Source organism: Nycticebus coucang, chromosome 9 (assembly GCF_027406575.1).
Source record: "Nycticebus coucang isolate mNycCou1 chromosome 9, mNycCou1.pri, whole genome shotgun sequence".
In the NCBI taxonomy this organism is placed as follows: Eukaryota; Metazoa; Chordata; class Mammalia; order Primates; family Lorisidae; genus Nycticebus; species Nycticebus coucang.
The window spans coordinates 19,853,612-19,866,840 of NC_069788.1; the positions used below are offsets into that span (position 1 = coordinate 19,853,612).

At 39.6% G+C, this 13,229-nt stretch overlaps 1 protein-coding gene across 1 annotated transcript in view; it reads left to right on the forward strand.

Moving 5' to 3' along the window:
* Window positions 1–13,229, forward strand: part of EYS (eyes shut homolog) — a 1,685,250-nt gene that overhangs the window by 1,634,587 nt on the left and 37,434 nt on the right. The window contains 3 exon segments of the mRNA XM_053601630.1: window positions 1,732–1,898; window positions 2,710–2,854; window positions 11,518–11,692. Of these exon segments, the coding sequence (XP_053457605.1) occupies window positions 1,732–1,898; window positions 2,710–2,854; window positions 11,518–11,692 (487 nt within the window).

Sequence of the window (13,229 nt, forward strand, 5' to 3'; positions counted from 1 at the left end):
TCTCCCGTTGGTTTATGATGAGTGAGGAAGGACTGAGAGGAACCACAAGTGTCTTTATCTTTGTCTCCGCTTCTCTGTCATCACTTCCCGTGTAACTAATTAGCTAATAGCAAGGAGAAACAAGAACGAGAAAGAAATGATAGGTTTCCTGCATGGGTCATGATTCTTAGCCCACCACTGACTTCTTTCTGCATCTGAAGAACGTTCTGGGTCGTATGGAAAGCATGGCCTCTTAGGATTCCAGTGCCCCCACTTAGTGTTGGACGTAATACATTTACCTTGCATTATTTTAAGTGTCATTGAACTCCCAGCATTGCGGGAACTTAGTGCTAATGGGACATCACAAACCTCACATGTGAACTGGACAGCAAGAACAGCAAACATGCACATCCTATTGATGTCTCTCCTCCGTTCTTTCTCATGTTTGTGGTCTCACAGACTGCACTTTCAAAACACAGTTTAAAGTATTAGGAATTTCGAGACAGTGACAGCAGAGCATTACAGCAAGTATGAACTCAAAGCCCCATACAACAACACAGGGTGCATGCCCTGGCTCCCTGGAGTTCCTAAGAACAGTCAGTCCTCATTAGGAAACAGTCAGGTAACTTGTTTTAAAAAAAAAGAAATTCCTGCAAGCCAGGTGTGGCAGCTCACACCTTTAATCCCAGTGACTCAGAAGGCTGAGGCAGGAGAATTCAAGACCAACCTGAGCAACATAGTAAGACCCCATCTCAAAGAAAAATTTCCTGGATCTAGCTTCACACACCCTCAGGCAGGTGATGTAAGGTAGATTCTAGAATCTGTTTTTGACACACTTCACGAGTGAATAATTGTAACGGACTTCCACATCTGGGAAGCATAACCCCAGAGCAATTCCAATTCCCTCAAACACTTTCACCTTCTAGGCACTGGCTCTGCTAGTCAACGGCTTGTCTTTCTCTTATCTACTCCATCATTCACTACCAGGGTTAACGCCGAGGGAAGGTCCAGAGCAGGGAGAGCAGCAGAAAAAAGAAGAGCAACACGATGACTCGTCGTGTGGGGCTAGGGTGCTGCCGACTGCCGGGCCTTCCCCTGGTGACTAATGCTGGGTCTCCTCCATTCCCTTTTCCCATGGGTCTGTATTAGGTGTTTCCTGAGTGCTTTGGGTCCTCAACTCACTGTGTTACATGGATAGTCCTGAAATAATGGAGGAAGAGCGAGAAGAGGAAAGACAAACACCTCGCCTTTAACTGGTCGTGGGGCAGGGTTAGAGCTTTTGCAATTAGAATAATGATGACATACTCTGAGCAATAATTAAGCAAGGCTGAAATTGTTCTTTACACTGTTCTCAAATCACAGAGAGACCCTCAAAGCTGATGCTGGCCTTCCGAATATCATTAACTACCAGAGCACTTCTGTTCCATTGTAAAGTTCTCCTTACTGTAACATGCATGCTAAATTTCCCTCATATAAAAGAAGATTTTTATTACCATACAACTTTTTAGTTGATCATTGAGTATTCTCTGGGTTGACCAGAACCTTCATAGCATCAAAAAAATAAACTCTTAGTACTCAGCTTCTGGGAATGTGTGAATAGTAATAGCCAGTTGCACATATACCCGAGAGCCAACAAAAAGCTAAATGGCTATTATAACTTACCCTACTGACAAGGCAGAACCAGACAATGAAAAGAAGCTGACCAGACTCCCAAATTCCTCTCAGCCTTCTCGGTGCATCTCCTCCTTCCAGGGCTGACCGGCGATGACTTCCTGGCAGTGGGCCTGCTCCACGGCAGTGTGGTTTATAGTTACAACCTGGGATCTGGTACAGCAAGCGTCAGGAGTGAGCCCCTCGATCTGAGCCTTGGAATCCACACTGTCCGTCTAGGGAGGTTCTTCCAAATGGGCTGGCTGAAGGTAAAGAATCATTCCTTCCTCGTCCCACAGACTTACTGGGCACCAGTACATTGTTGGGTCCGTGAGAAGGTACAGAGGCAAATAAGCCACGATGCCTCTGTCCATGAAGTTTACAGACTATCGCCCCACATAGGGGAATAGAAAGAGGATTACAATTAATGGTGTGAGAATAAGTAAGAGGAATTCCTAACAGAGATAAAGGTGGGAGAGAAGGTTCAAGAGATGATTCCCAGAAAAGGTGATGCTTGAGCATAACTTTAAATATGAGTTAGGAAGAAGAACAGTGGTCAGTATGAGCAAGTAGTTTGGTGTAGGTTTCAGGTGGGAGGATGAAGGAGCAAGGAATGTTGTTAGCGGTAGACAAGATCTATATTATCAAAGGACTTAGATATCATGCTTAAAAGTTTAGATTTTCATCCAAAGTGTCATGGAGAACTACTTAAGAAAGGAAGGCTGGGTGTCATAGTTGGTTTCTATTTTTGGTTGACTCTGTGATTGTATTGAGAATGGACAGGAGAGGGGACAAGGCTAGAGGGAAGAGGAGCAGCAGGATGCCAGCTCCTAATTTTTGAAGAACTGTGATTTTCATTGAAATGTGAAACCGTAACTGCTGCATTAATATATCCGTGGTAACAGACACCAGCAGAGAAGCAGAGAATTGAGTGGTATTGTGTTTTTTACTCCTTCAAAATTCAGGTCTTTGTAAATTTTTCATGCCAAGTTTAATGGGAAATAACAAAAGAGTATCTAACAGTTTTCCCCAGGGAATTAATTCTTTTTAAATAGGCTTTGAATTTTTTTCCTTTTGAAGGTCGATGATCATAAAAATACATCCATCACTGCCCCAGGAAGCCTGGTCGGTCTGAATGTCTTCAGTCAATTTTATGTAGGTGGCTACGGTGAATACACCCCAGAACTCTTACCAAGTGGAGCTGATTTTAAAAATGGTTTTCAAGGTAAGGCATGGACAGTTTTTATATTATACCTACTTATTTCAAATGTTGAGAAAAGAAAAAAAAAATTTTTTTTGAGACAGAGTCTTGCTCTGTCGCCCAGGGTAGGGTGTCACATTGTGATCTAGTTCACAACAACCTCAAACTCTTAGGCTCAAGTGAGCCTCTTGCCTCAGTTTTCCTATTTTTTAGTAGATACAGAGTCTTGCTCTTGCTCAGGCTGGTCTTGAATTCCTGAGCTCAAGAAGTCCCCCTGCTTGGCCTCCTAAAATCTTTCAGAGGATATATTTCTAGTTTCCAAACCAGCTACGTAGATTGCTTTCTAATTAGACTTACACAAAGTTTGATTTTAATCAAAAATATTCACTCATTTATTGATACCTAACTACTTATATACTACGTGTTTAGGATGCTTCACTAAACAAAAAGGTTGCTGTACCCATGAGTTTACATTCTAGTTGGAGAAGGGAGGGAATAGACAATAAACATTAAATAAAATAAACAATAAAAATATATAGTAGAATAATGTAATAAATCAATGGGGGGGAGGAAATGGAGAGTACAATATGGAGAATTAGGGATGTAGGTAATTTTTTACACAGGGTGCTGTTTAATATGAGGTGAGCACAGTAGGCCTCATGGAGTCACAGAAACTGAACTCCATCTACCTTATGTACTTGATATAAAGGGCAAGAGACAGACTGTAGCTTATGCTTGCATACCACCAAGCCTTGGCCCACAGAGGCTGCAGCAAGCCAAGAGAATTAAGAGGAGCATTTTCCTCGGGTGAGTAATGATACTGCCATAGTCTATCTTCCTGTATTTGAAAAGGAACACAGAGGTTCAGACCTTTCCTATAAACCTTCTTCATCTTGTTCAAGACAGGCTTTGAATTGTTATAATAATTCTTTTGGTGAAAATTTTTCAGGGTCCAAACCCCAGGGAATTTGATAAAGGGGCTACTCATATGGTGTCCTCAGCCCCTCACCCAGGCCCGGCATGCCTGTTTTGATTTGCAGTTCTCTAATGATTAAGGATGATGAGCTTTTTTTCATGTGTTTGTAGATCATGGGTCTGTCTTCTTTAGAGAAGTTTCTCTTCAAGTCCTTTGCCCACCCTGAGATGGGATCACTTCTTCTTTTCTTGCTAATACGTTTGAGTTCTCTGTGGATTCTGGTTATTAAATCTTTACCAGAGATATAACCTGCAAATATTTTCTCCCATTCTGAGGGCTGTCTGCCTGCTTTACTTACTATGTTCTTGGCAGTGCAGAAGCTTTTTAGTTTGATCAGGTCCCAGTAATGTATTTATGATACTGCTTCAATTGCCTGGGGAGTCCTCCTCATAAAATATTCACCAAGGCCGATTCCTTCAAGAGATTTCCCTGCACTTTCTTCAAGTATTTTTATAGTTTCATGTCTTAAGTTTAAATCTTTTATCCAGTCTATCTTAGTTAATGGTGAAAGGTGTGGGTCCAGTTACAATCTTTTACAGATCGCCAGCCAGTTCACCCAGCACCATTTATTAAATAGGGAATCTTTTCCCCACTGAATGTTTTTAATTGGCTTGTCAAAGATCAAATAACGGTAAGTAGCTGGATTCATCTCTTGGTTCTCTATTCTGTTCCAGACATCTACTTCTCTGTTTTTGTGCCAGTACCATGCTGTTTTGATCACTATCGATTTATAGTACAGTCTCAGGTCTGGTAGCGTGATTCCTCCTGCTTTGTTTTTATTTCTGAATAATGTTTTAGCTATTTGAGGTTTTTTCTGATTCCATATGAAACAAAGTATTATTTTTTCAAGATCTTTAAAATATGACAATGGAACTTTAATAGGAATTGCATTAAAATTATATATTGCTTTGGGTAGTATAGACATTTTAACAATGTTGATTCTTCCCAGCCATGAGCATGGTATGTTTTCCCATCTTCATCTATTTCTTTTCTTAAAGTTTCATAGTTCTGTTTATAGAGATCTTTCACATCCTTTGTAGGATAAACTCCCAAATATTTCATCTTCTTTGGCACTACAGTGAAAGGAATAGAGTCCTTGACTGTTTTTTCAGCTTGGCTATTGTTGGTATATATAAAGGCTACAGATTTATGGGTGTTGATTTTGTAGCCTGAGACATTGCTGTATTCCTTGATCACTTCTAAAAGTTTCGTAGTAGAGTCCCTAGTGTTTTCCAGATATACGATCATGTCATCTGCAAAGAGGGAAAGTTTGATCTCTTCTGACCCTCTGTGGATACCCTTGATTGCCTTTTCTTCCCTAATTGCAATGGCTAAAATTTCCATTACAATGTTAAAGAGCAATGGAGACAATGGGCAACCTTGCCTGGTTCCTGATCTAATGGAAATGATTTCAATTTAACTCCATTCAATATGATATGGGCTATGGGTTTGCTGTAGATGGCCTCTATCAGTTTAAGAAATATCCCTTCTATACCAATTTTCTTAAATGTTCTGATCATGAAGGGATGCTGGATACTATCAAAAGCTTTTTCTGCATCAATTGAGAAAATCATATGGTCTTTATTTTTTAGTTTGTTTATGTGCTGAATTACATTTATAGATTTACATATATTGAACGAGCCTTGAGACCCTGGGATAAATCCCACTTGGTCATGGTGTATACTTTTTTGATGTGTTGTTAGATTCTGTTTGTTAGGATCTTATTGAGTATTTTTGCATCAATATTCATTAGTGATATTGGTCTATAATTTTCTTTTCTTTTTGGGTCTTTTCCTGGTTTAGGGATCAAGGTGATGTTTGCTTCATAGAATGTGTTGGGTAATATTCCTTCTTTTTCTATATTTTGGAAGAGGTTTAGTAATGTAGGTACTAGTTCTTCTTTAAAGGTTTGGTAGAATTCTGATGTAAAGCCATCTGATCCTGGGCTTTTCTTTTTAGTGAGATTTTGTATAGTTGATGCTATTTCAGAACTTGATATAGACCTGTTCAACATTTCCACTTCGTTCTGGATAAGACTTGGTAGGTGGCGTACTTCCAGGTATTGGTCGATTTCTTTCAGATTTTCATATTTCTGAGAGTAAAGTTTCTTGTAATATTTGTTAAGGATTTTTTGAATTTCTGAGGGGTCTGTTGTTATTTCATCATTAACATTTCTGATTGATGAAATTAGAGATTTTACTCTTTTTTTTCCTGGTTAGGTTGGCCAAAGGTTTATCTTTTTTATTGACTTTTTCAAAAAACCAACTTTCTGATTTATTTTTCTGTTGTATAATTCTTTTGTTTTCAATTTCATTTAATTCTGCTCTGATTTTGGTTATTTCTTTTCTTCTGCTGGGTATGGGGTTGGAATTTTCTTCCTTCTCCAGTTGCTTGAGATGTCCCATTAAGTTATTAACTTCCTCTCTTTCCGTTTTCTTGAGGAAGGCTTGCAGTGCTATAAATTTCCCTCTTAGGACTGCCTTTGCAGTATCCCAGAGGTTCTGGTAATTCGTGTCTTGATTGTTTTGTTCCAAAAATTTGGTGATTTCCTTCTTAATCTCATCTATAACCCATCTATCCTTCAGCATAAGGTTGTTTAGTTTCCATATTCTTGTATGGTTATGGAGATTCCTGTTGTTATTGAGTTCAACTTTTATTCCATGATAGTCTGAGAAGATGCAAGAAATAATTTCTATTTTTTTAAATTTGCTGAAGTTAAATTTGTGGCCTAGGATGTGGTCAATTTTGGAGTATGTTCCGTGGGCTGATGAGAAGGATGTGTATTCAGTTTTGTTGGGATGAAATGTTCTGTAGATGTCTGTTAGGTCCAGAGTTTAAATATAAGATTTCTTTGCTTAGCTTGTTTTTGGAGGACCTACCCAGCACTGCTAAAGGGGTGTTAAAATCTCCAACTACTATGGAACTGGAGGAAATCAAGTTGCTCATGTCTGTTAGAGTTTCTCTTATAAATTGAGGTGCGTTCTGGTTGGGTGCATAAATATTAATAATTGAAATCTCATCATATTGAGTATTACCTTTAACAAATATGAAGTGTCCATCCGTATCCTTCCTTATTTTGGTTGGTTTAAAGCCCATTGCATCTGCGAATAGGATTGCAATGCCTGCTTCTTTCTGCTTTCCATTTGCCTGGAGTATAGATGACCATCCCTTCACCTTGAGTCTATATTTGTCTTTTAATGTAAGATGCGATTCTTGTATGCAGCAGATAACCAGCTTGAGTTTTTGTATCCAGTCAGCCAACCTGTGCCTCTTTAGAAGACAATTTAAACCGTTCACATTAATTGAGAATATTGATAAGCCTTTTGAGAGTCCAGTGGACATTTTTAATCCTTTTGCGACTGTGGAAGTTGGAATTTGATCAAAATTTTATGGGTGGGTTTACTTTTGTGGTGGAGGATTACACTAGTCTTTATGGAGGATAGGTCTGAGAATATCCTGGATAGCTGATTTAGTTATGGCAAATTTCTTCAACATGTGAATGTCATTAAAGTATTTAATTTCCCCATCATAAATGAAACTCTGTTTAGCTGGGTACAGGATCCTGGGTTGAAAGTTATTTTGGTTTAGGAGATTAAAAGTCGATGACCATCCTCTTCTAGCTTGAAAGGTTTCAGAAGAGATCTGCAGTTATTCCAATATTCTTCCCCTTGTAGGTAATGGTTTTCTTTTGTCTGGATGCTTTCAGAATTTTATCCTTCATATTAACTTTAATGAAATTAATTATGATGTGTCTGGGGGATGTCTTATTTGGGTTGAGTCATGCTGGATTTCTGAAACTGTCAGCTATCTGAAATTCAGAATCTCTTGGCATGTCTGGAAAGTTCTCTTTCATAATCTCATGGAGAAGAGACTCTGTGCCTTGTGAAGCCACTTCATCGCTTTCGGGGATCCCTATAAGACGAATATCGGTTTTCTTCAAATTATCCCAGAGCTCTTTGAGAGAGTGATCTGTTTTTGCCCTCCATTTCTCTTCCTCTCTGAGAGTTTGGGAGCATTCAAAAGCTTTGTCTTCAATGTCAGAAATCTTTTCTTCTGCTTGCTCCATTCTGTTACGGAGGGATTCTACTGTGTTTCTCAGATCTTTGAGGGCTGCAACTTCTTGTCTCAATATGTCAAAATCTTTGGTCATTTGGTCTTTGAATTCATTGAATTCTTGAGATATCTTTTGGGTTACTGCTTGGAATTCTAATTCGATCTTATTTGCTATCTAGATTCTGAATTCGATTTCTGACATCTCAGCTATTCTGCATGGGACTTTGTGCTGTGTCTGCCCCATTGATCCTTGGGGGAGTTGATCTACTCTGATAATTCCTTTTGTCAGAGTTTTTCCTTTGATTTCATCTCATGACTGTTTTTCACCATTGCCTCTGGCCATCCTCAGACTTGGGGTGGTGTCTCTCCAACATCAGACCCTGGGGGATCACTCTGTTGTTGCTGGATCTTTGTAGGGAGTGACCCTGTGTAGCTCTTCTGGGTCTGCCCCAACCAGGGAGTTCTGGTTGTGGGAGCAGCCCCACAGTGTGATACCCCCAGATCCAGCAATAGGGCGGGGGCGTGGTGCACACAGTTCTGAGAGTGCCTGGCACCCAGTGACTTTGGCACAGAGGACCCAAGTCTCCAGCAGTCTCTGGCCAGGAGAAGGGCTCTGCTCAGAGGCTGGGAGGGCTCCGGAGGGCTTGCAGCTACCAGAGTCCCTGGCCAGATGAGGATGATGTGGAGGCAGGGAGGGTACAGGAGGGAGAACGCAGGGTTGTGCAGCTCCCAGAGTTCCTGGTCAGGGTGTGGAGAGGCCCGCCGGGTGGGGCAGCAGGTTTCTGCGCAGCTCTTACTGGGGTCCAGGCGGGCGCAGCTTTTATGGAGGTCCGGGCGGGTGCCAATCATGGGTCGCAGCGCAGCCCTTCCAGAGGTCCGGGAGCGTGCTGGTCATGGGTTGAGGTGCAGCTCTTTTCTTTACATCTTGATGATGAGAATAAACAGAGGCTTTCATCGAAATGTGTCTTTTTCTCCTTAAGTGTGGCAATGAGCCTGAGTTCAAGGCACACATAGCTGGCCCTTCTTCTGACAGAAAGACTAGGATTCCATGCCCCTGGAAGTTTGTCAGCTGCTGTGGTTCTTACGATGGGAGTACTGGACAGGCCTTCTTGGTAACTGCCACTTTATCCACAGTCTTGTGAAAGACCCAGGACCTTGGTACCCCCTAATTTTGTCGCTCATTTTATGGATCTTCTCTTGATGTCTGCCTTCCTTCCACTATAAACTAGCATTTACTATTTATCACAGATTATGGACAATTGTTGCCAATTTACCAGAGCAACCAAATGCCATGGTGCTGTAAACCTATCGCTCTCAAAAGCTGATTTCTACTCATTCTAAAGAATAATGGAGGATAGCATCTTAAAAGAGTAGATTTCTTTTTCCTATCCCAGTCTTCATAAATCCAAGACCCAAGAACAACCAATGTTTTAGTCCAAGTACAGAGGCCAGAAAAGACCGATGTCCCAGCTCCAGCAATCAGGCTGAGGAGTTCTGTTTGTTCTACTGAAGTCTTCAGTTAGTTGTATGAGGCACATTCACATGAGAGACAGAACCTTATTCAGTTTATGAGTTCAAGCATTAATCTCATCCAGAAACACTCCCCTCCAAATATACCTCAGCCCACAAAGAATAAAGTTTGAGTAAATATCTATGTGCCCTATGGCCTAGTCAAATTGACACATAAAATTAACTATCACTTTATCTAACCACTGTCTCTTTGTGCCTTATTTTCCCAGCCTCAATTCCATGTGGTTTGAAGGTCAACTTAAATATCACTTCCTCAATGAGAGTTCCCTCTATGAGCCTTCAATATGAAAGAGCACTCTCTCTCCTTCTGCCCCTTTACTCTTCTCTCTCTCTCCCTAAACCCTCTGAAGCTCCAAGTCCTTTCCCACTTCTCATTTCGCCATGAGGTATAATTACATATCTAAAGAATATATGTCTTAACTTCCTAAGAATTTAGTAAGCTTCTGGAGAACAAGAGATGTAGTTTTGATTCATAACAGATCTCCATGGCACCTGGAATGGCACTTTCACATAATAGGTGCTTGTGACAGAAGTTGTTACTGCTAGACTGTTTCCCAGACTCCCTTGCAGCTATGCCTGACCATGTGACTGAGTTCTGGGGAGTGAGATGTGGGCAGGTATGATATTTGCTACTTCCATGTCTTCCCTATAAAAACCTTCTGTACAATCCCTTACTCTTTTTACCGACCAATCCCAAACCCAACCCTGGCCACCTTTTGTATTTTACATGAACAAGAAGTTAATTTCTAATATTATAGCAACTGGTGCTTATTGATATGGGGGTTATATACTACTCAACTGAATACGGGATTCATGAGATGAATTCAGATTCATTAACAATACTGTAAAGAAGATGTTATTCAATTTCTAAAAATGTACAACACTGTCAATACATTCAGGTTTTTTTGTTAGTTGAATTTAGTCTGTTTTTTTATTGCATGGAAATTTTCTTTCTTTTTTTTTTATTAAATCATAGCTGTGTACATTGATATAATCATGGGGCATCATTCACTAGCTTCACAGACTGCATGGAAATTTTCAAACAAAGCCCATATGGAAAAAAATTAATGAGTTTACTGCAATAATTTTAAAACTTTAACTATCCAATAAAGAAAACCTATCACTTACTTAGTACCTCACCAGTCTTACTTTCCAATATACACATGACTCACTACTCTTCACTATAACAAATTTATTAACAGGCAGGATATATGTGTTACACAGTATATTAAAAGACCATTTCATTGTGCTACACTAAGTGGATGATATTTTATTCTACTACATTAATAGGTATAAAATTATACAATATATACTCCACAAATGTCTTCCACTATAATCACCATAACTGTCTTTTAACTGCATGATATGTTGACTGACATGAAACATCTCTCTGTAAAATAAACACATTTAGCTATTTGTATTGGCTAAATGTTTCTCTAAATGTAGCATTGCCAAATTTTTAGCTCAAATTGTGTTTCAGTATTTCCTCATAATGAAAGCTTTTTATTTATCCATATAAAAGAGAAATAGTTTTAAATGAACACTTTCAAATGTTAATATCTATGATTGTCATTTAACAGACTATTTTTAATGTATGATTATAAAAAATTCAAAAATCTAGCATAGCATCCCACAAGTTTTGCTAAAGACCAATCTTCGATTTTATGAAGGAAATAGATTTCTGAGACAGTGTGGGGGGGGGTGGTGGAATACAGGACCTACTAATTTGCAAGCATTTTAGAAAGCAGTTTATGTATATTATCTTATTTATTCCTTCTAAGAAAGAAAATAGCAGGTTGGTTGCTAACTGGTACTCCACTTGCGCATCATATCCTTTGCCTTGGTAGTCACTTTTGTCCTCAATTTAAAATTAAAAAATTGACATTCTGTTAAACTTTGGACCATCTGCCCATTATGTGGCAGAGATTGTATTTGAACCCAGAACCACTGGAAATGATGATATTAAGGATGACTTTTTTTTATTATTTTTCCCTGTGTCCTTTTATATTTTTCCTTAAAATTTACATGTATCACTTTACTTTGAAAAATTACTACTTTTAAAGTGAAAAATAATTGTCTCCTTGTTTTATCCGTTTGCTAATATAACATGGATTTGCCTTTCTTCAAGGTTGTATTTTCAGTATTCAAGTTCGCACTGAGAAGGCTGGTCGTTTCAGAGGCCTGGGAAATCCTGAAGGCCACCCAAATGCTGGGCGCAGCATTGGCCAGTGTGATGCCTCTCCCTGCAGTTTAATGAAATGTGGCAATGGCGGCACTTGCGTAGAGCATGGATCTCCTGTTTAGTAAGTATCACATCAGTAAGAAAGACAGCAGCACGTCAGCTACATTCTAACTGGTACTCCACTTGCACAAACTAGGAACACAAACTAACACTCATATTTTAAGATTTTTTATGCAGACTTGCAAGATGATGGGGAGGACAGATGAAGGCACTAGAAACAGGATCAGCATAGCACTTATCCTCTCAATTCAATTAAACAGTAAATCATTACATCTCATTCCAAACAGCACGTGAAACACAGCTTACATTCATAGTACTGAGAGAATGGGCAGAAATATTAATACTCCAAAGGCTTGCAAAGTACAATTTGCTTTCATATTTAGGTTTGAACTACTTTAGAAAGGACCTTCTCTAGGCAATAGGAAAGCTACATAATTTGACTTCTGAACTACGTCAGCATGAAACCAATCCTCTGGAGCAAGAAGGAAAGAAGAAAGAAGAGTATCGTCTGATTAATAATGTCTTTTATTGAGCATCTGCTTTATGCAAAAGTAGTAGACAAGAGGCTCTGAAAACATCCCAAAGAAAGAGGAAGGAAACTCTCTGCCCTTCAATTCTTACAAGAGGCTCTGAAAACATCCCAAAGAAAGAGGAAGGAAACTCTCTGCCCTTCAATTCTTACACTTCATTCATAAATTTCTCATGTCTTACATACGTATGGGACAGCTAAAAATGATTTGTCCAGTGTTCCCTATGGGACACTCCAGAAGGTATAATGCAAGTCACCAGGAACACTGGCTCATTGCAAAGCAGCCAGGAAGTGAGGCATTACGAGTTCCCTGGTGGACATAGTCTTCCCCTGAACACGGTGTTGTTTTAAATGCCATGAGTGGATTTTTTTTTTTTTTTTAAGACAGAGTCTCACTTTGTCACCTTCGGTAGAGCAGATCTCCTAATGCTCCTGAAACAATTACCCTCCACACCCTTACCAAAAATGATCTAAAGCAAAGATCAAACAACTGGTAATCACAATAAAATTTTTGGAGGAAAAAAATGTTCAGTTTGATCAAGCTCATAGAAGTAGTAAGGGCAAAACCTGAGCTTGAGATGCTATCGTCCACAGCAATATTCTTTGGCATTGGCTTTACCGTTGTAATTGTACCATTACTTCTCTATGGTTCTTAATGAAGCTTTTGACTTGTTTTATGACTTACAATTCACTCTACAACTGAGCTTAGTACTTTCTTGAGAAATGAAGTCTCCAGGCACAGTGGCTCATGCCTCTAATCCTATCACTCTGGAGGCCGAAGCAGGTGGATTGCCTGAGCTCATGAGTTCCAGACCAGCCTGAGCCAGAGCAAGATGCCATCTCTAAAAGTAGCGGGGCGTTGTGATGGGTGCCTGTAGTCCCAGCTACTTGGGAGACTGAGCCAAGAGAATTGCTTGAGCCCAAGAGTTTGAGGTTGCTGTAAGCTGTGACACTATGGCACTCTACCAAGAGTGACAAAGTGAGACTCTGTCTCAAAAAAAAAAAAAAGGAAATGAAGTCATTCTTTAGGTAGCACTACTAGGTATTTTTGTTATTTTTAATGTGGTAA